This window comes from Protopterus annectens, chromosome 3.part0 (assembly GCF_019279795.1).
Source record: "Protopterus annectens isolate FY-2018-M chromosome 3.part0, PAN1.0, whole genome shotgun sequence".
NCBI classification, from domain to species: Eukaryota; Metazoa; Chordata; order Ceratodontiformes; family Protopteridae; genus Protopterus; species Protopterus annectens.
The window spans coordinates 1,103,507,207-1,103,534,231 of NC_056731.1; the positions used below are offsets into that span (position 1 = coordinate 1,103,507,207).

Below are 27,025 nucleotides of genomic sequence, written 5' to 3' on the forward strand. Positions count from 1 at the left end.
GAGTTGAACAAGAATAGCAGCGCCTAAAAACAGCATGTGTTAGGACTACAGAAAAGATATGTGGCCGAGCCAGATATGGAAATAAGGTACATAAGGAAAGCTAGTGATGGTGGAATGCAGAATTCCAGCACCCAAGGAAGAGGAAGAAACAGGTGGAGTTGAACAAGAATGGCAGCGCCTAAAAACAGCATGTGTTAGGACTACAGAAAAGATATGTGGCCGAGCCAGGTATGGAAATAAGGTACATAAGGAAAGCTGGTGATGGTGGAATGCAGAAGTCCAGGAAGTCATCAAAAGAATGGAGTGCAGGAAGAAGTGTGAGATAGAAAAGACTGACCAGGATAGGAAAGACTACTGGTTGGCTAACAAAGAAGGTAAGAAAGAAGTTTCAATAGCAAAGAATAAACCATTGGAGGCACTCTACCAACTCCTGGAAAGTGACTCAGTAAGTGGCACAAAGAAACTGTATCAGGTTGCAAGGCAAAGACAGAAAGACAAAGAAGACAGTCAGACTGCCTTCATAAGGGATGCCAGCAACAATCTGCTCACCAGTCCACAGGACATCAAAGGCAGATGGAAAGAGTATTTCCAGCAGATTCTGAATGAAGAAAACCCCACAGAAGCTGTACCGCTCCAGAAACGGCCTACGAGGAGAGAAGAAGAGGAGCCCACCCTAGAAGAAGTAAACAGCACTAAAGAAAATGAAGTCAAGAAAAGCAGCAGGCTCAGATGAGGTCACAGCAGATACAATAAAGATACTGGGGGGAGATAGGGGAAAAATGGCTCCTGAGGGTACTAATAGCAGTGTGGAGAGAAAGGTGTATCCCAGATGACGGAGAATAAGCATACTCGTGCCAGTGTACAAGCACATAGGGGACATCCACAACTGCGGGCAGTACAGAGGCATCAAGCTCCTATCACATTGCATGAAAGTTATGGAGAAGGGTGATTTATAAACGGATACGCAGAGTAGTAGAATGTAAGATGGGAGATGAGCAGTTCGACTTCAGATCAGGATGCAGCACAATTGACTCGATGTTTTCAGTGAGACAGATACTTGAGAAGAACCTAGAGATGAGGAGAGAGTCCAACTGGGCATTCCTAGACTTGGAGAAAACGTATAACAAGGTCCCAAGAAAGCTTATTTGGGCAGTATTGCGGTGGTTTGAAGTCCCAGAAACATTGCTAGAATTAGTGCAGGCTATGTACAAGGATACAGTGACTCGAGTACAAACAGTGTTCACAGAAGGGTTCCCAGTGGACGTGGGTGTACACCAGGGTTCATCTCTGAGCCTACTGCTGTTCATACTGGTGATGGACTGCATTAGCAAATCTGTTGGAGGGGACAGAACAACAAAGTTACTGTATGCAGATTATGTGGCACTACAGGTAGACTCTGAGCTAGAACTTCAGCAAAGGATAGGAGAATGGAATGCAAAACTGAAGGCACATGGGATGAAACTAAGCACAGATAAGACAGTGGTAATGGCAGCAAATTGGGGAAATCCGAAGAAGCTGAAAATAGAGATAGAAGTGAAGATAGTGGAAAAGGTAAACAGCTTCAAATATCTGGGAGGGGTGGTTGAGTAGAAGGGAAGTCTGGATGAAGAGGTCTAAACTAGAATCAGAGGGGCTGCAGCTTACTGGCATAGAGTGACCGGTGTAGTCTATGACAGAAGAATGCCAAAGAAGCTGAAAAGTAAGGTGTACAAGACAGTGGTGAAACCAGTACTACTGTATGGTACAGAAGCATGGGCAGTAAAGGCAGAACAGTTGAAGAAGCTAGAGGTGGTGGAAATGAAGTGCATGAGAAGGTTGGTAGGATGCACACTATAGGACAGACGAAGAAGTGAGGACATAAGAGCAGAAGCCAAAGTAGCTCCAATTGCAGAAACGTTCAAACAGAACAGATTTCAGTGGTTTGGACACATGCAGAAAAACAAAAGACAGTCTGGTGAGGACGATTTGGGACAGACAGGAAGAAGTTAAGAAGATGTGAGGACATCCAGCAAAGAGGTGGGTGGATTGCATGAAAGAAGATCTGCAACAGTCAGGCATGAGTGAAGGCAGGTATGCGGCACTGAATCGAGAGAGCTGGCGACAGCACGATGCCCTGACCCCATGTAGAAAAAAATGGGAAAAAGGGGGCTGATGATGATGATGACGACGACCTGAGTGGTCCTTCCACCTTTTTGGGTTTAGTATTGCTTGATCAGTATTTGGCAGATTTGCATTCAGTCACATGTCCTGCTCCTATGCTTATTTGTGGAACAGCGAGTCTCTTTTTAGGTCACAAAGAGATGTAATAGTAATACGAAAAAGTACAATTAATAATTTTACAGGAAGCTGAAGACTAAAACCTAGTTGCATGGTTCCAAGCTGTCACTAAGCTAAGAATTGTTGTGCCCATTGTCCAGAAACATAACCAACACAAACATTAAACTGTGGTTGCCTAGAATCTACAGTGAGCCTGTTATGCAAACAGAAAATCAGCAGTCTAGGGGCCCCATAGATCATGATTGCCATCATACAATGTAAGTGTTGCAAAGTCAGGAAAAAAATGCAAAGAAAACAAACAGCAGCTGTTCAGATTAGGGAAGTGCAATATTGTAGTACGTAAATGACAGTGACATTTTTTTTTTTTTTTTGGCTGTGTGATGCATAATCTCTGTCTGCCACTGTCCCATTTATTCATTCTGGCACAGACTGGTCTACATTCTCCAAAGCAGGATATCTTTTACCCCACTCAGGTATCATCGAAAAACTCATCAGCTTGAATGTAAACCCATACATCACAAGATGGGTTGCAAACTGGCTAAGTGACAGAACCCACAGGGTCAGAGTTGCTGGAGCCATGTCAGACTCAAAGCCTGTCACAAGTGGTGTCCCACAGGGCTCAGTCCTGGGTCCACTCTTGTTCGGCATCTACTTTTCTGAAGTACAAGCAAACACAGGAGGGTTATGGCTGACAAAGTTTGCAGATGACTACAAACTGGGCGCCATAGTCGAAAACACATCTGACACAGATATCCTCCAGAAGGGCCTCACAGAAACGGATAACTGGTGCCAGAGCCATGGCCTGAAGTTAAACGCCAAAAATGCATAGTCATACCCTTCGGGAAAAACAAGGTTACCCCTAGCTACCATATAGGTGGCAATCCACTGAGCACAGAAAAAGTCATCAGGGATCTGGGGACCCAGGTTGACCGTAGCCTTCGCTTGACACTCATGTTGCTAAAGTAGTTAGGAAAACCTTCTATATCACCCACCTGATCATGAAGGGATTCACATCTAGATCAAGGGAGGTCATCGCCTCACCTCAGTAATCACTTATTACACCTATGATTGAGTACAATGCCCGTCGAATGTATCTGACCAGACACCTGCTGCAGCTTGAAAGGCCCCAAAAGTTCCTCACCAAAAGGATAAAGGGTCTCAAAAATATGTCTTATGCTGCCCGACTGAAAGAACTCCAGCTCTATTCAGTCTCATACCGCTTGCTCAGAGGTGACCTGTGCCTGACATATAAGGCCATGTCAAACCCAGATTTGATGAATATGCTTCACCTCAAAAAATCTAGATCCCTCAGAACCACAAGGGCAGGAGACTTAAACCTTGACACGGTTATAAATAGAACGTGCTGGAGGGACAGATTCATCACCCAGAGACTCCCTGTGCTGTGGAACAAAATCCCGGTACATGTGAGGCAGAGCACCTCGCTGGCCTTGTTCAAGAGGAATCTTGACCAATGGATGGGAGATCGCAGATATACCCCAGGGATTACTTCAGTGTCACTGCTTGACAGAGGCACAGCAAAATGATAGGCATAGTTTTTATTCAAACTAAAGGGGTGGCGAAAGCCACATAACTATGGGCTAGGCTTATAAATGCCCTTGGGCAGATAGCCTAGTATGAACCTATGAACCTAAAATGTCCCTTATATTCCCTCTTCTTCGTATCTCATTCAGGGCCTTGCAGTGGCTGTTAGGAAGGTCTTTATACCCACTATGAGTATGCTTATTACTGCATTTCATCATGCATGTCTAGACTGAAGTTGATCTCCTGTAAGGGCAACTTGTCATCTGAACACCCCTAGGAGGTTTTCATCTAGTGGAGACTCCCTTGCTGCCTCCTTCCGGAGGTGAATGAGCCAGCTTTGGCTGCTGTTTCTCAGCTGCTGGGTCAGGAAGCAGCTCTTGCTCCTGAGTCCACAGTTGATCCCAGTCACCAGCAGAGTAGTTGGGTTAAAACGTTTTTAACACTGGTGCCAGCATTTCCATATTTCTGAGTTTATCTCTGCTGTTCATGTGCACTGTTCATAGCAGTTGATTATCTTCTTTGCTTGGTATTGTAAAATCTAGGTCTTTAGGGTTTATTTCATTTGTATGTATTTAAAAATTGGGAACATGTCTGTGTTAATGTATTGTGGTTAAAACTGATTCCTGTAAAAGATTTCAGTTAAGGATTACTTTGAGAAGAAAAATCAAATACCAGAATGCTTTATATGCTGTCTCCTATGAAGTATTGCTCTAACCTGTTAAGAATGTATTGAAAAAAATATGGTTGCCTCTGATAAACTGTGCATATAGCTCATGTAGAATGTTTTAGTGAAAATGGAAGTTACAGAAAATAAGGATAGTAAATCTTTGTACTTCTGCCACCACAGTTATTATGTTATATTTTTTCTGTGTTTTACCTAGGCATTATTCTTATGTGACTTTGTGCGCTAAAGAGGAGTGAGCATGTCACTCGAGGATATTTTGATGAGGTCAGAAGACCTGATAGAAAAAGAGCCACTGGATTGTGGCGGATTTGGAGTGGTGTCCCTGTGCTTCCATAAAAATCATGGACTTGTTGTGCTAAAAACTGTATATACAGGCCCCAAACGTACAGAGTAAGTACAAGTGAAATTCTGTTTTTGTGATTATCTTATTTTATTCTTCTCTTTCTGTCTCTGGTAGTCTTTACATTTGAGTATTGGGCTCTGTAGGGCATTCATCTGGCTTCAGACTTTTTCTGAATTGAATAAGGTAGCTCCATGATGGATCTGTCATGCTGACTGACATGAGGGCTACAAAGTATCAGCCTGCTGGGAATTAACTTTCAGATTTTCAAGGCAAGATGTGCTTATAGCTGATTTTCTGTATTGGTCATTATCCTAATAGATTAAAATGCTGGGTTGCATATGAGGAATTTTCAGCTTCACTTACAGATTTGTGGAACCAGTCACAGCATTTCCTAAACAAAGTGCTTCCCCTGATTGCATCCTTAATCAGGAAAGTTCACTGATAGGGTCTCTGTTCCGTCAGACATGAGCAGGCCATTTTCCTTTTCCTCATTGTGCTATTTTCTGGTATGATAACTGATAAATTTGCCACACGATGTGCAGAAAATCTAGGGTTCTAATTATGTCAGGTTGCAGGATATGAATATTTGTCAGAATATTCAATGTATCACACACACAAATAGTGTACAGTGCAATCCATGTTATACTCTGGCTCTGCAACTGTGTTCATCATCTGTTCATGAACTGCACAATTTAGCAGTACATTGATGTCCTAGTTAGTGTGTGTAGATGCAGCATTTAATGCAATTCAGCAAATTTTGGATGGCGTAAGTACTGCCTCACTGTTTTTTGCAGTATAGTATTATCAACCTGTGTGGTTCCCCTAGCAACCCTGGTACAGTCCTGGTGACAAATCATTCCATAGTTTCATGGATGTAGGTGACACATGACTATTGCAATACCGTTTGGTATCTCCTTGCAAAACCAAATGTGAGAAGAGGGCTTCCTAGCAGTCTTGATCACATCTGAGCTGTACAGTAATACATTTGGCAAAATATGGAGGGTGTACATTAGGAACCAAGACCTGTGGGGGATCCAGTTGTCCCGTCAGGTGTGGTAGACATCCTTAACCAGTAAGTCTGGCTTGTACTGCAGAGTCTTTAGAACCTGAAACCAAACCCCAGTCAGCCACCAAGGGTCAATGAGTATAAGTTATTGTATTTCTTCACTGAATTTTTGCAGTGAAACAGTGAAACCAGTGAGAATGGTAGTAAGGAGCGTGGGAACCTGCTTTGCTATGAAGGAAAGAATACATCCACTACTGTTTCCTTTTACCATCTTGTAGGGAGCAGAAGAGGGAGAATACAAATTATTTTTATTTTTATTTTATTTTACATTTGTTGACCGGGATAGTCCGACTGGATGCATGTCCATTTTCAGCAGAGGCCCGGGGAGAAAAGCTCCAAGGGTGAGCAGATACAGCATTACATAATACCAGCATTACATATTACAAACAGACTATTTACAGAGATTGCATAAGTAAGCAAGTTAAACAAGTTCCACAGGTTACAGTTAATCCTGAGCGCAAGTCAGGATTAAATTAAATTACACAGTAAACTGGTTAACAGATTTTTACACATTCTAGAGAGAGTTAGCCAGGCTTGATACATTGACATAGCCAGTTAAGTGACAAATGTTGTTTGAGTCTAGTTTTAAATTGACCTAAGGTGGAAAGTAAGGTAATAGCTGGAAGAGAGTTCCAGGATCTACTTACAGAGTTTGCAAAGAGAGAATCACCAGTTGTGTTATTAATTTTGCTAGTCTGAATTAGTAGTTTGTTAGAGGATCGAAGCGGTCTAGGATTGTTATAGGAGGGTGATAATATTTTTAAGTGCAGGAGTATTGTCCGGATTATAGAGGATTTTATAGGCCATAAATCAGTTGGTTATACTGGATTAGGCTGGGTAGTTCAAGCCACCCAAGCTGATTTAGATTGATGCAATGATGTGTCCTAAAAGACAGCCCAGTGGCAAACATGGCAATGTGGTTGTAGCAAACTGAGAGTTTAAGGGCAGTCTTGTTTAAATTTGAGAGTAAAGGGGATGCATATAGAAGGGTTGAATGAAGGTGAGAGCGAGCTATGGCAATTTTAGCTGGAGGGGTTAGGAAGGCTTTTATTCTGTAAAGTGACCCTAGTTTTTTATTGATGGTTTTGATAGTTTGGTTAACATGTAGGTCAAATTTTAGATTGTCTATGATGACACCTAATAGTTTTGTAGATGGGTCAGGGGAGATTTTTGTGCCATCATTTGATTTTATGGTAAAGGTGAAAGCGGTAGACCTACGTGTTGGTGAAAATAACAGCATTTTAGTTTTTTTGGGATTTAGGATCAGACGATGTTCAGAAAGCCAGTTTTCTATTGTATTAAAGGTGGTCTGGGTAGCTGACCATAACTCTACTGGAGATGTGGCTGAGCAAATCAGAGTAGAGTCATCAGCATATTGGATACAGCTGACTTTTGGGATGACAGTATAAAGGTCGTTAATGAAGAGAACAGCAAGGGCCCTAGTCTAGAGCCTTGTGGTACTCCAAGGGTGTTAGGTAGAAGGTTAGAGAGTTTGTTCTGCCAGAGGACAGCCTACTGTCGACCATTCAGGTAGGATTGAAACCATTGAAGGGCTCCAGTATCTAGACAGAATGTTTGCAGGGTGTGGATTAAAAGTTGGTGATCAGCCATATCGAATGCCTTGGAAAGATCCAAAAAGAGGGCTGAGGATATATAATTATTGTTGCGATTATTATTTATGGTGTTGGTAAAGGCTAGGAGGGCTGAAGTAGTGCTGTGATGAGAACAGAAGCCATGCTGAGTGTCTGCCATAAGGTGATTCTGGATTAGGTGTTGCATGAGTTGCCTATGAATACATTTTTCCATAATCTTTGCAAGTGGAGAGAGTATAGCTATTGGCCTATAGTTGGAGAATTCAGTAGAGCTGCCTCCTTTGTGAAGTTGGGATTACATAGGATATTTTCCAGATGGTGGGAATTTTAGCTTCTACTATGGTTCGATTGATTAGTATTGAGACAGGGTAAGCAATAGCATCAGCTGATTTTTGTAGGTACTCGGCAGGGAGTTGATCAACAGAAAGTGTGGTGGGTTTTAATTTTTTGATCAAGGTACGGATAAGTGAAGTGGCGACTGGTTGGAAGCTGAATGCGAGTAGGTTTCTAGGGGTGCTACTTTCAGGACCAGGGGAGCTAGTTGGCTAGCTAGGGCTTGAATTGTCTCAGTAAAGAATTGGTTAAAACTATCAGAAACATCTTCAGGGGTTTTATCAATAGTAGCAGCAGGGATTGGGGTTGAAGTTTGTCCAGGATGTAGTAGATTATTTAAACCTGCCCAAAACTTCTGAGGGTTATTTTGATTTACTCTCTGTAAATTACTGTAGTATTGTTTTTTGTCTTGTAAAATTGATTTTTTGGTTTAGTTCCTGGATTGCCTGTATTTAATGTGATCTTGAGGGTCTTTAGAAGAACGCCATAAAGCCCATGCTTTGTTTCTAAGGGTAATTTTGAGTTTAGACCCTATAGAAAGCCATGGTGCAGTTTTTGCCATGGTTCTCTTTGAATGAACAGGTGCATGCAAATCAAGGATCTCAAGGAATTTGTTGTTAAAGTATGCTACTGCTTCATCTAAGGGGAGGTGTTTTAGAATAGACCAATTACATGAGTTTAGTTCTTGTTGGAATTTGGCAGGGTCAAAGTTTTTATTGTTTCTAACCTTTCTGAGTAAGGGTTGCTGGGAATTAATGGTTTTGTGCTTAATTACATATGTGAGAAGGTGATCGCTTAGGCCATTAAGGAGGGTACCAGAGGTGTACAGTTGGGGGTGACTATTTGAGTACCCAGTCAAGTATACTTTCTTTTTGGTTGGGTTTACCTATCCTGGTAGGGGTGGATATAATTTGTGTAAATGCATGCAGGTTAATATGGGTGGTTGGGGATTCTGAGGAACAGGTGCCCCAGTCTATGCTAAAGTCTCCAAGTAGTAGGTTTTCTTGGGGGTAGTGACATGATAGCCAGTGCAGGATATCTTCAGCTGTAGATATATTGTTACCTGGGGGAATGTACATGCAGATGATATTAATGCATTTATTTTTATTAAGTTGCAATTTGGTGGCAAGAATCTCCGAGTTATTAATCTGAGGTAGTTGTATTACATCTATGGTGACATTCAACTCAGATTTATAGAGTACAGCTACCCCACCCCCCCTTCCTCGAAGCACGATCCAGCCTGTGTATGTTGTACCCAGGTGGTAACACTTCATTGTCTTTAATGTTAGGTTTTAACCAGGTTTCAGATAAACAGAGAATCTCAGGGGAGTGGACATCCAGAAGTGCATGCAATTCATCTACCTTGTTATTAATGCTTCTAATATTGAGATGACAGACTAGGAGAGAGTTAGTTGGCCTATTAATTGTAGGTTTGTAGCTTAGATTGCAAGTAGAGGGTGTATGTGTATCTGAAGTGAGTGGGCCAGGGTTGGGCTGAATATCACCACCAAGTATTAGGTTGAGTCTATACTTGGTGATGAACTTCAGGAATTTGTTTATTAGTTTGTGGTAGTGTTTGGATCTAGAGCTAATGTGCCTGGGGTTGAGATGTTGATAGACTGAACAAGATGTTGGATAGGATCTGGTACTGTAAGTATGGTTGAAGGTGGAAGGATTTACAGCTGGGGTGATAGTATGGCCTTTTGGGACCTGAAATCCCATGAGAAACTGGTTTTCATACAAGGTAAGGATGTATGGTGTGAACAAGAGGGGTAGTAAAGAGGAGTATATCATTATCTGTGATTCAGCTAGTGAGTTAAGGAACTGTTTTACCTGGTGATGCAACACCAGAAGATAGAGTGGTGAGGTAAAGGTACTGGAAGGGGGATGGGAGAATGCCAGATGAAAGCTAATAGGTGCTATTAAAATGTAGGTAGTAGAATGGGAGTGGGTGGAATTATCCTAGATTTATTTATTTATTTATTTTATTTTACATTTGTTAACCGGGAAAAATCCGACTGGATACAATGTCCTTTTTCAGCGGAGGCCCGGGGAGAAAAGCTCCATCATTATACAAAATACAGACATTTCCAAAATTATAATATTACAGAGAGAGAAACAGTCAAAAGTCAAACAAACAATCAGGTTGCAAAATTCATTTGTTAACAATGCATATAAGGAAATAAAAAAATGAAGACAATGAACAATTCAAGTAGATAATAGAGACTAGGAAATGTCAGTCAGGAGATGAGCATTGGCAAAGCCAGTGCTTCTGATAGTGGTGAAACAGTTGTTTCTTGAAATGGGGTAGAGAGGTAGAGGAAAGAATACTGGTGGGAAGAGAGTTCCAGACTTAGATGAAAGCAGATAGGATATAGAAAGTGGGGGAGTTGCTATAGTACTATAAATTTAGAGGTACTGGGGGCAGGAGGGAATTGGGGGCAGGGAGCGGAGCGAAGAGAGCCCGAGCGTAGCGGGGCTATTGCAGTTTGCAAGGTTTCCTAAGGTGTCCTAAAACTGTAAGGTAAGTATTACAGTTCTTAATGTAAGATTCAATTTGTTTAAGTTACAGGGGAAGGAGGCAACCACTCAAGTAAAAAAAAAAAAAAAAAAAAAAACAGCCCTATGGCTGACCAATATGGTGACCTGCTTAATTACACAGCACTGTAAGTGAAAGCTTAACAAATGCTTTTTGTGTGTGCAACCTACTCTGTTTAAATGTTGAGAGAAACTGATTGCAGTCCTGTAGACACCGTTTTGTAGGGAACTGTAGAGTTCAATCTGTTTAAATGTTGAGAGAAACTGATTGCAGTCCTGTAGACACCGTTTTGTAGGGAACTGTAGAGTTCAAACTAAGTCGCACCAGGTCAGCCAAGGGGGGAAGAGAGAGGGAAATCCTAAGCACCTAGATTTGAAAATGATGCCTGTTCTGAATTGTAGCAGTTTAACCTGTTTCAAACAGTTTGATCTCTGGAGTACTTCATGTTCGAGTTCCTTGTCTGCACTGAATATATTTGATTTTAACACTGAGAGTGCTGACAAAACTCTTGCTTCATAAGTACATAGACAATGTGGCGTGCAGCTGTGACCCTGTGATTCCCCGTACTGTTAGCTCACCCCACAAAATATTCTGGGTTGCACAGTTATATGCTTTCTTCAAGTCCACAAACCACATGTTGACCTTACTGGCAGACTCCTTATTCCCTTCTGGTGTCTCTGCAAAGGTAAAGAGTTAATCCAGGGTTCCATGGCCAGGACAGAATCTAGATTTTCTCTGCCTGAACCAGATGCCCAACTCTTCGCTGATATCTCCTGTCCAGCATGCAGGTGAAGGCTTTCACTGTGTTGCTGACTGACATGATCCCTTGATAAGTGGAACACATCCTTCTCTCCTCCTGCAGTAGTGCAGTATAATGAAAACTGTATTATGCTTCATTTCATCTGTGTTGTTTTGAACTTTGTTTTTTTCTGTTTATTTATGTCTTGTTGACCGGCTTGCCCAGCTGGGTAAAGACTTCTTTCAATGGAGGCTAAAGAAGGAAAGCTCCACATGCACATTACCTGTGACTTGCACAACACAGAATACATGGAACTATGTAAAATATGCAAGGCCTTTTATACAGGGAAATCAAATTGGAAATTAAGATAGAATTAGTGATTATATGTCAGCAGTAAATAGAATGGCAAATACTAATGCCCCTTTTTAAACATATACATGGGACAGAAGAAAGTCCTAGTTTTGAATTTCCTGTCTTGGATATAGTTAAACCTAGCATTAGAAAAGGGAACATCATAACAAAAATAGACAAATTAGAATATAAGTGAATTTTGTAAGTTTAGAGCTGATAAAAGTCCAGGTCCGAATGTGATGGTTAGAATAAAACCAAATTTAAAGAGTTTAAGGAAATGACAAGATGCTGTAGGTAGATAAAAAGGAATGTTTTAATTTGTACATTAACATTTGATAAAGCATTATTTGTGAAAGCTGTATGAAGGCTTGTGAACTGTATATACATTACTTGTTTTATTAAAATAATTTAACTTGTGTGTTTTTGGTCTTTGCATCTAGTGACTGATCCCAGATTTAACTGCTTGAGCTACCAGCCTTTTCCTTTAGTCCTTTGTAGAGGCTGCAGTAATATATCTGGGAAGGAGACAGAAAAAATAATTTGGCAGAGTTTTACTATAACCAAGCATAACATTTTGTAGGTGTCTAATATGATTATGAGAGACTTAATTATATGTTTTTAATGTAACTTTTGAATGTCTGGTTTCTAATTGCAGACTACATGTTGCAAATGGATAAAGTACTGACTGTGACCCAGATGGCATGGAATCAATTACTGATTTGTGCATTGGAGAAGATCCATTCATGGACACTAGGAGTGAGTAGGTTGTGACCATTTCAGAGAGAGAGAGAACCTGGTCCTCTAAAGAGGCTGACACCTAGAATAAAAACAGTATTGAAGGGCGAAATATAAATACCTACCAGACAGCGTGTATGTAGTAGCTGAGTAATAGATGCATACATAAAAAATGAGCATGGACTACTAGTCCTAGCTTTGTGGGAGCTCTACTCATCCAGGCTGCCATATGGGATAAAAGGAATAGGTTCAGCAGAAAATCCTATATGGTTGCTTGGATGATGGACTTCCTGCCAATGTTTGGGTTGCATCTTTGAGAGGGGATAATAGAGAAGCTGATGGCTTGTAGGCATGAGGGAGAACTGTAACCACAACAAAAAACAAAATGCTACCTTGGGATAAAAATTAGGTTTTTAAATAGGTTTTGTTCTGAAGTCTATTTTTTGGTTGATTGTTTTCAAATGGAATTAACGAACCAAAGTTTGGAAAGTAATTTGAATACTATAGTTGTAATGCATGCTAGTGTCAGGCATTGTGTAAGTATTTACTCTCAGCTTAACAGCATTGATCTGAAGTTGGAAGCCAGAGAGATCAAACTCATTAGCCAGGAGGTAGTAAATCCTGCATAACGGGTACTACAGCTGTTAAACCTGTCAAACTTCTAATTTTGAAATTTTGGCATGGTAGTAATAGTAGTAGTTCGACTTTGCTAGAGTTGTAAGCATGAACAGTTACACACTTTGCAGTACTTGATTGTTTTAAAACTGAAAAAAAAATGTTAGGAGCAAACCCATAGAGTCTGTCCAGCAGCTCCTGGCCAGGTATATCCAGGACATCCTTCTCTCCTGGAAGTGCATGGTAGAACTTGAGTTAAAAGCAGTAAGGCTTTGAATTGTGAGGGAGCGTATCTGATGCTGAGTTAAATATGCAGAAATGCTGTGTATATATTAAACAGAAAATGTTTAACATATTTGTTTGCAGTAGCTAGTAATGTTGGGATTCCGGATACTGGCTAAGGGTCTTGCTGCCCCTATAGTGCCTTTTTTAGGCAAGGGTCAAATTACAAATTCACCACAGTAACAGGAACAGGCAAGCAAAAACTGAGGGCAATGCTACTCAATGCTTGAAGTCTAAATCTCAAAATGCACTCACTCGAGGCACTCCTTAAAATGGAGAACATTGATATCTGTGCAGTGACTGAGACCTGGTTCAAGGCTCTAGAGAGAACCCTTGCATTACGAGGCTATAACTCATACCACACTTGCCATCTCACCTGGACCAGAACACCAAAGGCGGAGATGTGTCCATATTCATTAAGGATATCCACACCTAGTTGCGCAGCATAATGCATCCGAGGTTATCCAAGTGCAACTAACTCTGGGCAAAACTGCAATCCAAATTGTAGCTTGCTACAGATCCCCCACCATGCTCCAGGATTCCCACTCCTCTTTTCTTGATATACTGGAAAATATTAGGGTTCAACCAAACACCCTAATAATGGGTGATTTCAACTACCCAACCATTAACTGGGAAAACTACTCGTGTACCAACTCCTTCCCTCAGCGCTTTCTGGAATTCATAAATCCAGTGACCTGGATAAACCTATCCACACCCCCACTAGGGGCAACAATATCCTAGACCTAGTCATTACCAACATGAGTGACCAGTGTTCCACACCTGAAGTTGACTCCTCGTTGGTCAGATCCGACCAGAAGCTAATCACCCTAGATATCCACATCCCGCCTCCACCCACCATTAAGGAAACCATGGTAAAAATTTCTCCAAAGCAAACTTCATGCTTCTTAAGACAGAAGTGGCAAACTTCATGACATCCATGCAGATGGGCAATACAGTTACGACTGCTGAATCCTGCAATAATGTACTCTACAATCACTTACATGAGTGCATGGATCATGCTATCCCAAACAGAACCAAGATGCTATCCTCCCAAAAAAGGAAGCCAATCTGGTGGTCCCCTGCCACAAACAAACTCTACAACAGAAGGAAGAAACTGTTGGAAAAGAGAGTAAAATCCCATGAGTGGAGGAGCTCCCTAGTCAGCCTCAGTAAGAAGCTGAGATCCCTTATAAGATCCTCCAAAGCTAGCTACGAAAACAAAATTGCCACTGATTCTAAGGGCAACCACAAAGCATTCTATAGTATGTCAGGAATCTCAATGGCAACATCCAGATCTGCTCTGAGTTACAGCACAATGGCACAAAAATTACAGAACCAACTGATATTGCCAACATCCTGGTAGATAGGTTCAATGCTAACTTTACCCACCTCTCACCCCCTAAAGGGCCCATAGCTATACAGGAAGAATGCATAGTCCATGTAATCATGTCTATGCGGGTAAAAGCTGCACTCTGTAAAACCAAAAACACAACATCCATGGGACCGGACAACATCCCAGGCTACATTTTACATGAACTTGAAAACGAACTGGCTCTCCCACTAGCACCATGTTCAATCATAGTCTCACATCAGGCTTTGTGACCACTGAATGGCGCACAGCAGCAGGTATCCCACTCCACAAAGGGGGAGCCACCACTGATCCTGGGAACTATTGCCCTATTATCCTGACAAGCCTGGTCTGCAAGGCCATGGAACATACCACCATGGAGCTCATGAACAAAGAAATTGATAACCTCCAAACTCTGGACCCCACCCAGTTCGGGTTTGTGAAAGGCAGGTCATGCCTTCTGAACCTAATCGACTTCTTTGAGGCAGTCACCAAAGCCGTAGACAAGGGTAAGGTGGTTCACACAGCCTATCTTGACCTTGCCAAGTCTTTTGACACCATCCCCCATTTTGGAATTATAGCAAAAGTTACTAAACTAGGTATTAATACCTACGTCACAAGATGGGTTGCCAGTTGGCTCACTGACAGAACCCACACTGTAAAAATTGCAGACTCCAAATCTGACTTCAAACAAGTGGCAAGTGGAGTACCACAGGGTTCAGTCCTGGGACCTCTCCTGTTAGCCTGTACTTCAGAGAAGTAGATACCAACCATAGAAGGCCTCTGGCTAATGAAATTCATGGATGACTGCAAACTAGGAGCCATAGTAGAGTCCCCAAATGATGCGGACATCCTACAGAAGGGCCTCACTGAGATAGATGCCTGGTGTCAGAGCCATGGCCTTAAGCTCAATGCCAAAATGTGCATTGTCATCCCCTTTGGTAAAAACTCTGTACCCATGAACTACCACATAAACAGCAGTCTACTTAATGCCAAATGTGTGATGAGACCTTGGGACCCAGGTGGACAGTAGTCTCTCTTTCTTAATCACATCGCTACAGTAGTCAGGAAATCCTTCTATGTGGCACACCTCATCACAAAAGGGTTCTCATCCAGGAAAAAAGAGATCATTGTTCCCCTCTAGTCGGCACTCATTAGACCCATTATAGAGTACAACACCCTTTTGGAATGTACCTTACAAGACATCTGGAGCATCTGGAAAGGCCAAATAAGTACCTCACAAAGAGGATTACTGGCCTCAAACAGATGCCCTACACTGACCGTCTCAAAAAACTCCAGCTTTACTCTGTAGCATATCGCTTACTCTGAGGAGATCTCTGCCTGACATATAAAGCTATGTTAAGCCCAGAGCTGTTGGGTATGCTACACCTAAAGAAATCCCAATCTCTCTGAGCTACATGCTCTAGGGACCTAAACCTTGTCACCACAATAAACAGGACGTGCTGGAGGGATAGATTACTGTCCCAGAGACTTCCGATAGCCTGGAACAAGCTACCCATCTATGTCAAGCAAAGTTCCTCATTAGCACTCTTCAAGAAAAATCTTGATGAGTGGATGGGAAATAGGAAATACACCCTGGGGATCACTTCTGTGGCTCTACTCGACAGGGGCACAGGAAATTAACTGTCCTGGGTGGCATAAGCCAGGGGACCTTGTTGGCTAGGCTTACTTAGGCCCTTAAGCCAATAGGCTAGTACTTACCTATGAACCTATAAGAAGACTGAAATGAGTGTTATGCATCTGGAGGTGACTGACCCAAGTGTGATAAAGTTTTAACTTCCTGGGTCAGCTGTAATTTCTAGTGATCTGATTAGCAGAATGCCTATCCCATAGGTTGATACGTTTATGCCTTGATAAGGATAGAATAATTCCCTTTGGATAGGAGCTCATTAGCATTTATTCGGGCATGAATGTACAGCTATTCAGTCAATAAGGTTTGCTTTAATGAGTTTTGAAGGAGATACTGTGCTGTCCAAATAGAGTCAAATCCAGAGGTGCTGGATGCTTTGAGTAAGGAACCTTTCATACCAGCTACTGCTGACTGTGCTGTGGAGGTTTGTATCCTTGAAGTAGGATTAGTTGAGCTGTTTAATCTATGAAGATGAAGCTGGTAAAAAGTAATTAAAATGCAAGGTACATAACTGTCTTATGTTCCTGATTTTGCAGACCACCTCTGATTTTGCCTTATTTACCCTATTGCTGGTAAAAGTTTCGATTTTTCTGGTAAGTCACTGAGGATTACAGTCAGTTAATAATGACAGACATTATAGTTTCATACTTATTCTTCAGAAAATGCATGTTAATATAAAATTTGTTGTTTTTTTAACTTTAAGTGGCTTAGAGTAATATTTAAAATTGTCTCTGATTTTTGGAATTTGTATCCCCGTTATTTTTGGCATTGTGCAGAGTTCTTGAGTAAAGCATTTGAGCGGTATGTCAAGACACTGATCACCTTTTGTGAGTCTGTATGAGACCGAATAGAGATTTAATTTGTCAGTGTAACTTAACTGACTTAAACCAGATATTTTTCTAGTTCGCAGTCTTAGGTGTCTTTCAAGTTGTACAATGTGCTTAAAGGTACGTAAATGTATTATTGTATTTGATAATGGGTCTGATGAGGTTGAAGAAAAGGGGAACAAGGACATCCTTGACCTTAGAAGAGATGCCATGAGTGAGCAGTGTGAGGCAGAAGGACTTTCTGATCATAAATGTGACCTCATGGTCAAAGACAGGTCACTCTCAGTGTGGGTATACGGGTTTCTAATAATGGGACTGGTGTTTTAAGTGGAATGCCAGCAATATGATAAGAGGAGAGGATAGAGATGTTATTGAAAATAACCGCACTTCATTTTAGTATTTAAGGTGTTCATATGATTAGTGCACCAGGGGTATGTCTGATCCAGGCCTTGCTAGAGCATTTTGGCATAGTGGAGTGAGTTGACAACCTCACCCAATTTGCAGTCTTTTACAAACAAGACATTGAATGTCTGTTTTTGTCTTTCAGAAGTGAGTGACAAGCCGGAGTGAACCCAAGACTGAACCCCGAGGGATGCCACTAGTAACATTTTTTTAGAATGAGAGGTTCTGCCCCCTGCTTGGACTGCATGAGTTCAATCTGTAAGCAAATTAGCTTTCTAGCAAACACTAAAAGGGTTTAATGATGGTAGTAGAGAGTTTGCTTATGGTCTCCACATGAGGTACGGTGTCATAGATTTTAGCATGAACAAGGTAGTCAGTATGGACAAGTCTGGTTGTCATCTTAAGCTTCTGTGACCTTGTCCAAAAAATCAACCAGCTTGAGTAAGCATGACCTTTCCTTAGCAAATCCAGGTTGATTGGGTTCAGTTGTCTGAAGTTGACCGAAGCTGTTAATTAGTTCAGTGAAAATGTATTCCATAGCCTTACATGTAATGCTAGCAAGACTGATAGAACTATAGTTCCTGAAATCAGTTGTGTGAACACCCTTGTTGAATGCTGCAGCTGTGACTGTTCCACAGGTTCCAGATGCATACCATTTGGAGAGATTAAGGTTGAGCCGAACTAAGACAGGTTTGGTACTTGGAAGCAGTCCGTCTGGAATATTGTCAGGACCTGTGGAGCCAATGTTTTCAGTTTTGGAAAGATCAAGAGTTGCTTGATCAAGGGTATTAACAGGTAGTATAGTTGGGGAGATTATGAAGTACACCCAGACTTCCTTTGTTGTAGGAACAGATTCAGTGTTTTCTAAGTAACTAACTATATATGTTGTAGGTTCATAGGTTAGTAATAGGCTAACTGCCCTTGTGGGCCATATTAAGCCTAACCAATTACACCATGTGAGAATCAAACCGTGAACCTTGTGTTTGAAAGGTGAACACCTGACATTATGCCAACCTCCCAACCCTAAATGGACTGCATTGGGGCTCGAACCTTGAATGACTCGTGCTAAGCAAACGTTCTAACCACTACACTAATTCAGTGGAAGCAAGTGAACTTGATCTAGGCTCCTTTTAGTTTGTAGTTAGACATACTCTTCTTCAGGGCTGTACCAGGTCCCTCATGTCTGAAAACATTTTCTTGCAGCCTAACACAGAAATTACTGATTTATGAGGTCCTAACATCTAGCTCGAAATTTTTTTTTTTTTTTTTTTTTTTTATAGTTTCATCCCTGTCACTTGTGAGATAACCATAATTGTAAAGCATATCGCAACCTTAGTTTTCATTTTCAAATACTCTGATTCTTCTGATGTCCTTCATGGATGCATCTGCAGTCATAACAAATGGGTTGTCCTGTCGTCAGGCAGCCCTTCGGTCGGCCGGATTCCAAAGTCTGGGTCCGGCTTCGGCTAATGTCGCACTTCACCCGACGTCATCTCTGCTGGTCTTCGGGTATAAAGGCATCAGCCGACGCCATTTTCCTCGGTCTTTCTTGCCGCGTGGCGCCCGAAGCAGAAGCTGTTCGCAAGTGCCGGTCGGTCAGATCCAGAGATTACTACTACCGAATACTACTTCGAAGACTTCTAAAAGCTAAGTACCCCGTTGGGGACTCTTTCTTGCCTCAGCCGATGTCAGAAAAAGTCAATAACTGTTTAACTTGTGGGAAACAAATACCTCATAAAGATTTCCACTCTTACTGTTTGCCTTGCTTAGGCCCAGACCACGACGTAGCAGCCTGTTCGGCCTGTGCTTCCTTCAACCGACGAACGCTTAGGCGTCGGTCGGAGTTTGCTGAACAGTTTTTCGGCTCAGATTTTGCGTACATTATGCCGTCGGATCCTCCGACTTCCCAAATTGTTAAAAAACGCAAAGAAAAAGACCGACACTCGCGGTCCGCAGTTTCGGCCGAAACCACGGTTAAGCAAGCCGCGAGTGTCTCAGTTTCGGCCGAAACCGAGAAAACTGGTCAATCTTCAGCCGAATCCATGACTACTACTGAGGCTGCTGCTACCTTACCTGAATCAGCCTCAGAAATTTTGCCTACAACTGTGGTCCCTAGTGATTTATCAGACACCATCCCTTTGGATGTCTCTACCCCAGCACGTGGTGCTGCTAGGCCTCCTGGAGCCCCCCGAGCCTGTGTCCTCTGATGATTCTGCAGATGACTCAGACATTACAGACCAGCCAGAGGCTCCTTTTTCCAATTATGAAGATTCCGATGCTGAAGAATCCATTCCAGCTGCCTCTCCACCAGAGGAATTCTCCTTTGGGGAAACCTTACATGCCATGAGAGAACAATTCCAATGGCAGGGACAAGATTTCTCAGATTCAAGAAAAAGGCTTAGGACCTTTCTGCACTTACCACAACATAGGCCCTTAGCTATACCTCCTGTTCTGCCTGTTGTGGACGATGCATTTAATGATGTCTGCACTGCACCTGATTCTTTACCTCCAGCCCCGGCCAAACCAGATAGATTTTACAGGGTGCCAGACACTCAGCACCACCTATACAAGGCCCCACTTGCAGACCCGAAACTATATCCCAGGGGCCTAAGGCAGTAGCCTCGACCACAGCAAAACCCTATTCCCTCCGAAAGGGAATCCAGGTCCTTAGAGAGATGGGGGAAAAAAGTCTACACCTCTGCTACACTCTCAGCTAGAGCTTTAAACTGTCAGTTTCACATGATCCAATACCAAGAGTTTATGCTTGATCAGTTAATTAAAAAGCTGTCCTCTGATGAATCTTTAGATAAGAAATATGTATTAGAAATGGTGAATAACATCCAACAGGTTAGTAACCATTCCTTAAAAAATGTGGCTATGATGCACTGGAGGCTTCATTTAGATCAGCCATGACTGGCACAGTGATAAGAAGGCATGCATGGTTGAAAGAACAGGTCTTACCGGATCATGTTAAAGCAAAGCTATTAGATGCTCCTATGGATAAGGCCAGTCTATTTGGGGAACCTGCCCAGCAGGTAATGAAGAAAATGGAAGAAAAGGCAAAATCTGTACAAACAGTTAAAGATTTATTACAGGTTCAGCCCCCAAGGTTTAGTAGGAACTGGCCTGCCAAAAATTGGCCCTTTCCTGACTTCACAAGATCCCAAAGGGGCAGGAATAGACGCTCTAGGGGCAGAAATCAATCCAGAGGAGGTTCCTACAGAGGACGACAGTGGCAAGGCAATAACTGAGGCACAGACACAACCACTGCCACTGCAACAGGACAATCACAGTGACTTGGCTCTGACTCCGCCTACCAGGGAGCAAATAGCAGCACCATTAGGCGGAAAGTTAGCCTTATTCTCAAAAAATTGGCACTATATCACAAAAGACAAGTGGATTTTGCAAACCATAGACCAAGGCTACCGGTTCCACTTCCACACCTTACCAGTAAAAAGAGGAATGCCAAACCTGCCTCCAAATCAAAAAATAGAAGCTCTGCAGCAGGTAGCGGAATTAACAAAGATGAGAGCTGTGGAAAGAGTACCAATAACAGAACAGGGCAAAGGATTCTACTCCAGACTCTTCCTAGTGCCAAGAAAAGAGAAAACTGGAGACCTATTCTCGACCTGTCCATCTTAAACACATACATCATTGTCCCAAAATTCAAAATGCTGACCCTACAGCAACTTCTTCCCATGCTGGGCAAGGAGTGTTGGCTGGTAACTCTAGATCTCAAGGAGGCATACCTGCACGTCCCCATTCGACCAAATTGCAGAAGATACCTCAGATTCCTTGCAGGATCAGAGCATTATCAATTCTCAGCATTGCCCTTTGGCTTATCTACTGCGCCCAGAGTATTCACAAAATGCCTGGCATCAGTAATCGCTCACTGCAGAGTACAGGGAATCCAAATTTATCCATACCTGGACGACTGCCTGTTACAAGCGGACAACAAAAGCAAGCTGACAACAGATTTACAAAGGGTCATTTACTTGCTACAAGCCCTGGGATACACAGTTAATTTACAAAAGTCAAGGCTGATACCATCCCAAACAAGAACTTTCTTGGGCGCAGAATTGGACACAGTAAAACAAATGGCATTCCTAACTGCAGAAAAACAAAAAGAGCTCCCTCTTTACTTCTTGGCATTAACAAAGCAGAACAAACTAACAGCAAGAAAAGTTCTGCAGGCCTTGGGCTTCATGGCATCATGCATAATCTTGGTCCCACATGCCAGACTGCATATGAGAAAGTTACAGTGGTACCTAAAGAATTTATGGTCTCAACACAGGCACAGCTTAGAAACAGAAATACCACTAATCCCATGCCTAAAACAGGAGTTCCTATGGTGGGCTCAAGCATGCCAGTCAAACCCAGGCTTACCTTTCCACAACTTTCGAGCAAGCCAAACCATCACAACGGACGCCTCAGACCTAGGATGGGGGGCACACATGCTGGACAAATGCGTACAAGGACTGTGGACTCAGGACCAGCTGCACCTGCACATAAACCAAAAATAAATGCTGGCAGTAAAACTGGCAATCCAAAAATTCAGACCATTCCTCAAAGAAGGCCATTTGATGATAAGGACAGACAACACCACAGTCATGTGGTACATCAACAAACAGGGAGGCACTCATTCTTACCCCCTATGCAGAATGACTTTGGACCTTTGGAATCTGGCTCTCAGCTACAACATCCAGTTACAGGCAATATTTGTACCGGGGAAAGAGAACACCCTAGCAGACATTTTAAGCAGAACCACCTCGGATGCTCACGAATGGATGCTACACCCGGACATCTTCAAGGCCATCACAAAGAAATGGGGAATGCCACAAATAGATCTATTTGCTTCCCCACTCAATCACCAGCTCAAAAAATTCTGCACAAGGACATTCCACCCACTTGCATGGAAGGTGGACTCTCTATCCTTCAGCTGGAAAGGCCTGACAGCATATGCATTTCCACCTCTTCCTTTGATGCACAAGGTACTACTAAAAATCAAGGAGGAACGTCCAAGGATAATCCTGATAGCTCCGAACTGGCCAAGACAACACTGGTACCCATTGCTGAGGAGCATGTCTCGGGAGAAAATGTGGTCAATACCCCTAATGCCTCTGATGTTAACTCAGAACAACTACAACATCATACATCCAAACCTAAAAACCTTGCAACTGACTGCCTGGAACATCACATAGCAGCAACTAACCAAGACCTTTCCCAAAGGGTTAAAGACATTATCCTTGAAGCCCGCAGACCTTCAACAAGAAGGAACTATGCAGGAAAATGGAAAAGGTTCGTCATTTGGAGTACTGGAAGAGGAAAAGATGTGTCGAACATAGATATTGCTAACATTCTGGAGTACTTGGCAGAGCTTCTACATACAGGCCTGTCCTATTCCTCCATCAAGATACATGCATCAGCTATTTCAGCAGAATACAGCTTTGATCCTCCTGTCTTTTCACATCCTCTACTCAGGCAGTTCCTCAGAGGGATCAAGAATGTAAAACCTCCTAGGAAACCACCATTACCAGCATGGGACTTGAACTTTGTACTAGAAAAGTTGACACTCCCTCCGTTTGAACCAGCAGCAACAGCAGATCTACAACACCTGTCATGGAAAACTGCTTTCCTACTGGCTATTACTTCAGCAAGGAGGGTTTCGGAACTACAGGCCTTAATGGCAGTGCAACCCTTCCTAATCTTCCATCAAGATAGGGTGTCCATGAGAACTAATCCTACATTTATGCCTAAGGTGGTATCCAGAGTGTCTTTAAACCAGGCAATCCACCTACCTACCTTCTTTCCCAATCCACAAAACAGAGGGGAAAGAATGCTGCATACCTTGGATGTACATAGACAGTTACACTACTACCTGGACAGAACCAAAAGTAACAGAAAAACTGACCAGCTTTTTGTAGCCCATGCAACAGGAAGGGAAGGAAAAGCAATTTCCAAACAGACAATCTCCAAATGGATAGGAAATTGCATAAGATTCTGTTACTCCTACCATGGAAAACCAATTCCACAGAACATAAGACCTCATTCTACAAGGGCTACAGCCACTACCACAGCTTTCTTACGAGGAGTGGCAACCAAGGACATTATTGAGGCGGCTACTTGGACCTCCGTGCATACATTTGCCAAGCATTATAATTTACCTCTATATTCTAGATCCCGAGCAGGGTTTGCCACTGCTGTACTGCAAGGGATCCTAACTACACCATAATTTTTATTCCTCCTCCCTAGTTTGGCTATGGTATTCTACCCATTTGTTATGACTGCAGATGCATCCATGAAGGACATAGTACAGTTTTGTACCTACCATAAATGTAGATGTCCGAACTGGATAGCATCTGCAGTCAGGATTACCTCCCTCCTTCCCTCTGTGGTACTCCTAGGGTATTTACCCTCCTAATAGCTAGCTGGGGGTCCCTTATGGTGTATTTGTTTGTATATATGTACATACATGCTTATTTTTGTGTTTGCCTTCTACCTTTTTGGAAACATTGGCATTTATCCAAAATTTCGCCTTCCAAGAGGGCAACTGGCATCTGGGGCAAGAAACACTGAGGAAAATGGCGTCGGCTGATGCCTTTATACCCGAAGACCAGCAGAGATGACGTCGGGTGAAGTGCGACATCAGCCGAAGCCGGACCCAGACTTTGGAATCCGGCCGACCGAAGGGCTGCCTGACGACAGGACAACCCATTTGTTATGACTGCAGATGCTATCCAGTTCGGACATCTACATTTATGGTAGGTACAAAACTGTACTTTCATTCACTTTACATAACTATCATTTTGTGCAAAATTTTATTCTGGCAACTGATTTTTATCACATGACTGCGGTACTACTGCATAGCAGCCATGCATTCTTTAAATGTGACCTTTCTTATGCATCACTGTATAATATTTCTGTGTAAGCTGTCTGTTCTGTTAGACATTTCCATGTCACAAACAAGGTCTTATTTTAGGAGACTTGATGACTGTATATTCAATGAGCATTCAGTGGCATTGTGTTGTAACACTAAAGCATCACTAGAAGCTATTTCCATCAGTGTTGGTATGGTCATGGTGTAATTGATGTTGGCTTGGTCATAGTGTGTTGTTTTTTGAACGTAGCTTCTTTTGCATGGCTTGATCATACATTCCACACAAGTCCCTTCCTTAATGCATCAGCTAGTTCTGTATTGTTAGTATTCATAGCTAGCTGTGCATTCTGAAATCCTTTCATTTCATTGTTTTTAGGAAGGTTAAATATTAAGGATTCTAATGGTCTTGCAGATGTTCATCGTGTTTCACTGTTGCAGTCATGACTGTAGGGTTCTCCCCTGCCGGCAGGCAGCCCTCGGTCGGCCAGAATCCCAAAGTCTGGGTCCGGCATCGGTTGTTCAACCATGCTCCCTGACGTCAGAGCGCCAGGAGTATAAAGCTGACAGCCGACAACATCTTCTCCAGTCTTTCTTGCCGTGCGGTGATAGCAGTTTGCAAGTGCCGGTCGGTTGACTCCTGACAAATATTTCTATATACTTCGGTCCGAAGACTTTCTTCTCCACTCAAAGCTAAGTACCCCATTGGGGAAACTTTTTTCTTACTCCACTCCGATGTCAGAAAAAGTTAATTTCATGTGGGAAGCAAATACCTCATAAGGATTTTCATTCTTACTGTATTCCTTGCTTAGGCCCTGACCACGACGTAGCTAGTTGTCGGTTTTGTGCTAGATTCAATCAACGTACAATTAAGCGAAGGTACGATTTTGCTTTTCATTACTTCGGTAGGCGCTTTAACTACAAAATGTCATCGGATACGGTTCCGGCTACCGGAGTTCACAAACGTCGCAAGGATAAAGACAGGCCTCCGTGGTCTAAATCTGATGATAGTGCACATGCGGAGCCAGCTTCAGGTTCGGCCGTCGTCAGTGAGGCGCTTTTGCAGCCCCTGTCGTCGGCCATTTCAGAACCGACGGCCAAAACGGACTCTCATGAGGAGCCAACCAGGCCTTTAAATATTTCTGTTGCAAGACCTTCGGACAATGCTCCTTCGGATGGGTCCGGAGCCGCTGTACAGGTACCGGCTTCCGAAGGGGTTTTCAGGCCTACTCAGCTACTAGTAAAGGCAAAGACAAAGGCAAAGACTCCTTCTAAATCAAAGACTTCAACACAGGCCTCTTCTGAACCGGCTCCCAAGTCACAGAAACAGTTACTCAAGATGGCAGAGGATTTACCTACTATGATTAGGGGTTCACATCCCCCTCCAGACAAAAGGCCTAGGCAGGATGTTTATTATGATTCCTCTGATCAGGCTTCTGTTTCCTCAGTTTCTTCTTCTGATCAGGAATATTCTTTCCCTCCTTATGAGGATTCTGATGCTGAAGAATCCATTCCTTCAGCTTCTCCCCCTGAGGATTTCTCTTTTGGGGAAACTTTGCATGAAATGAGGGAACATTTCCACTGGGAAGGACAGGAGTATTCGGAATCCAAGAAAAGACTGAGGGATTTTCTTCTTCTTCCCCAACATAGACCCCTGGCTATTCCTCCTGTTTTGGATATTGTGGATGATGCCTTTTTGGAGGCTAACTTAACCCCTGACTCTTTTCCTCGTGCTCCTGTTAAGCCTGATAGATATTACAGGGTTCCTGATTCCCATCAGTTTTTATACAAGAACCCTGCTGCTGACCCTGAAACCATTTCTCAGGGTCCTAAGGGAGTTAAGGCCGCTTCTGCCAAAAATCCCATTCCTACTGAAAAGGATTCTCGATCCTTAGAAAGATGGGGCAAAAAGGTGTACACTTCTGCTACTTTGTCCATTAGGGCTTTAAACTGTCAGTTTCATATGCTTAAATACCAGCAATTTCTCTTGTCTGTCTTAAAACAAAAGCTTACTTCCATTTCTGCCTATGCAGATGATAAGGAATTACATGACTTATTGCATGCCACTGAACAGGTTGGGAAGCATGGTTTACACTGTGGATTTGATGCCTTGGAGGCTTCTTGTAGGGCTGCGGCCTCTGGCACAGTCATTAGAAGACATGCATGGCTAAAGGAACAAAATTTACCTGAACAAGTAAAGGCTAAATTATTGGATGCTCCTATTCAGCATAATGTTTTGATTGGATCAAAAGCTGAAGAGGTGCTTAAAAAGATGGAGGATAAGGCGAAATCCATGCAAACAGTTAAAGATTTCTTACAAGTACAGCCACCTAGATTTAGCAGGAACTGGCCTTCAAAAAATTGGTTCTTTCCCACTTCAGACAGGCCTCAGAGGGGTAGATATAGACGCTCCAGAGGGAGGCCTCAAACACAAGCTGCTTATAGACCAAGACAGTGGACTGCTTCCACCCCTAGGGGAGGAGAGGACAGGTCACAATCTCAAAGGAAACAAACTCAATGACTCCCTCTGTTGGGCTACAGGAACTTCTTGCCTGGAAGCCCCTCTCGGAGGAAAACTCTGTCTTTTTTATCAAAATTGGGCTCAAATAACCCAAGACAAATGGGTTTTGGATGTGATTTTAAGAGGTTACAAATTCCATTTTCATACCTTGCCAAGGCCAAGCGGATGGCCAGACCTTCCAAAACATTAATGGACGGAGGCCTTAAACCAGGTGGAAGCTCTTTTGGCTATGAATGCCATAGAACTGGTTGCTCTTTCAGAGATGGGAAAAGGTTTTTACTCAAGGCTCTTTCTAGTCCCAAG

The 27,025-nt window shown here is 42.6% G+C and overlaps 1 protein-coding gene across 4 annotated transcripts in view; it reads left to right on the top strand.

Annotated features, from left to right (window-relative positions):
- Positions 1 to 27,025, top strand: part of RIPK1 (receptor interacting serine/threonine kinase 1) — a 1,251,693-nt gene that overhangs the window by 276,957 nt on the left and 947,711 nt on the right. For all 4 annotated transcript variants that reach the window (XM_044065340.1, XM_044065337.1, XM_044065339.1 and 1 more), the window contains exon 3: positions 4,701 to 4,894. In XM_044065340.1, coding sequence (XP_043921275.1) covers positions 4,743 to 4,894 — 152 coding nt within the window. In that variant the 5' untranslated portion in view covers positions 4,701 to 4,742. The remainder of the gene's footprint in view (positions 1 to 4,700; positions 4,895 to 27,025) is intronic.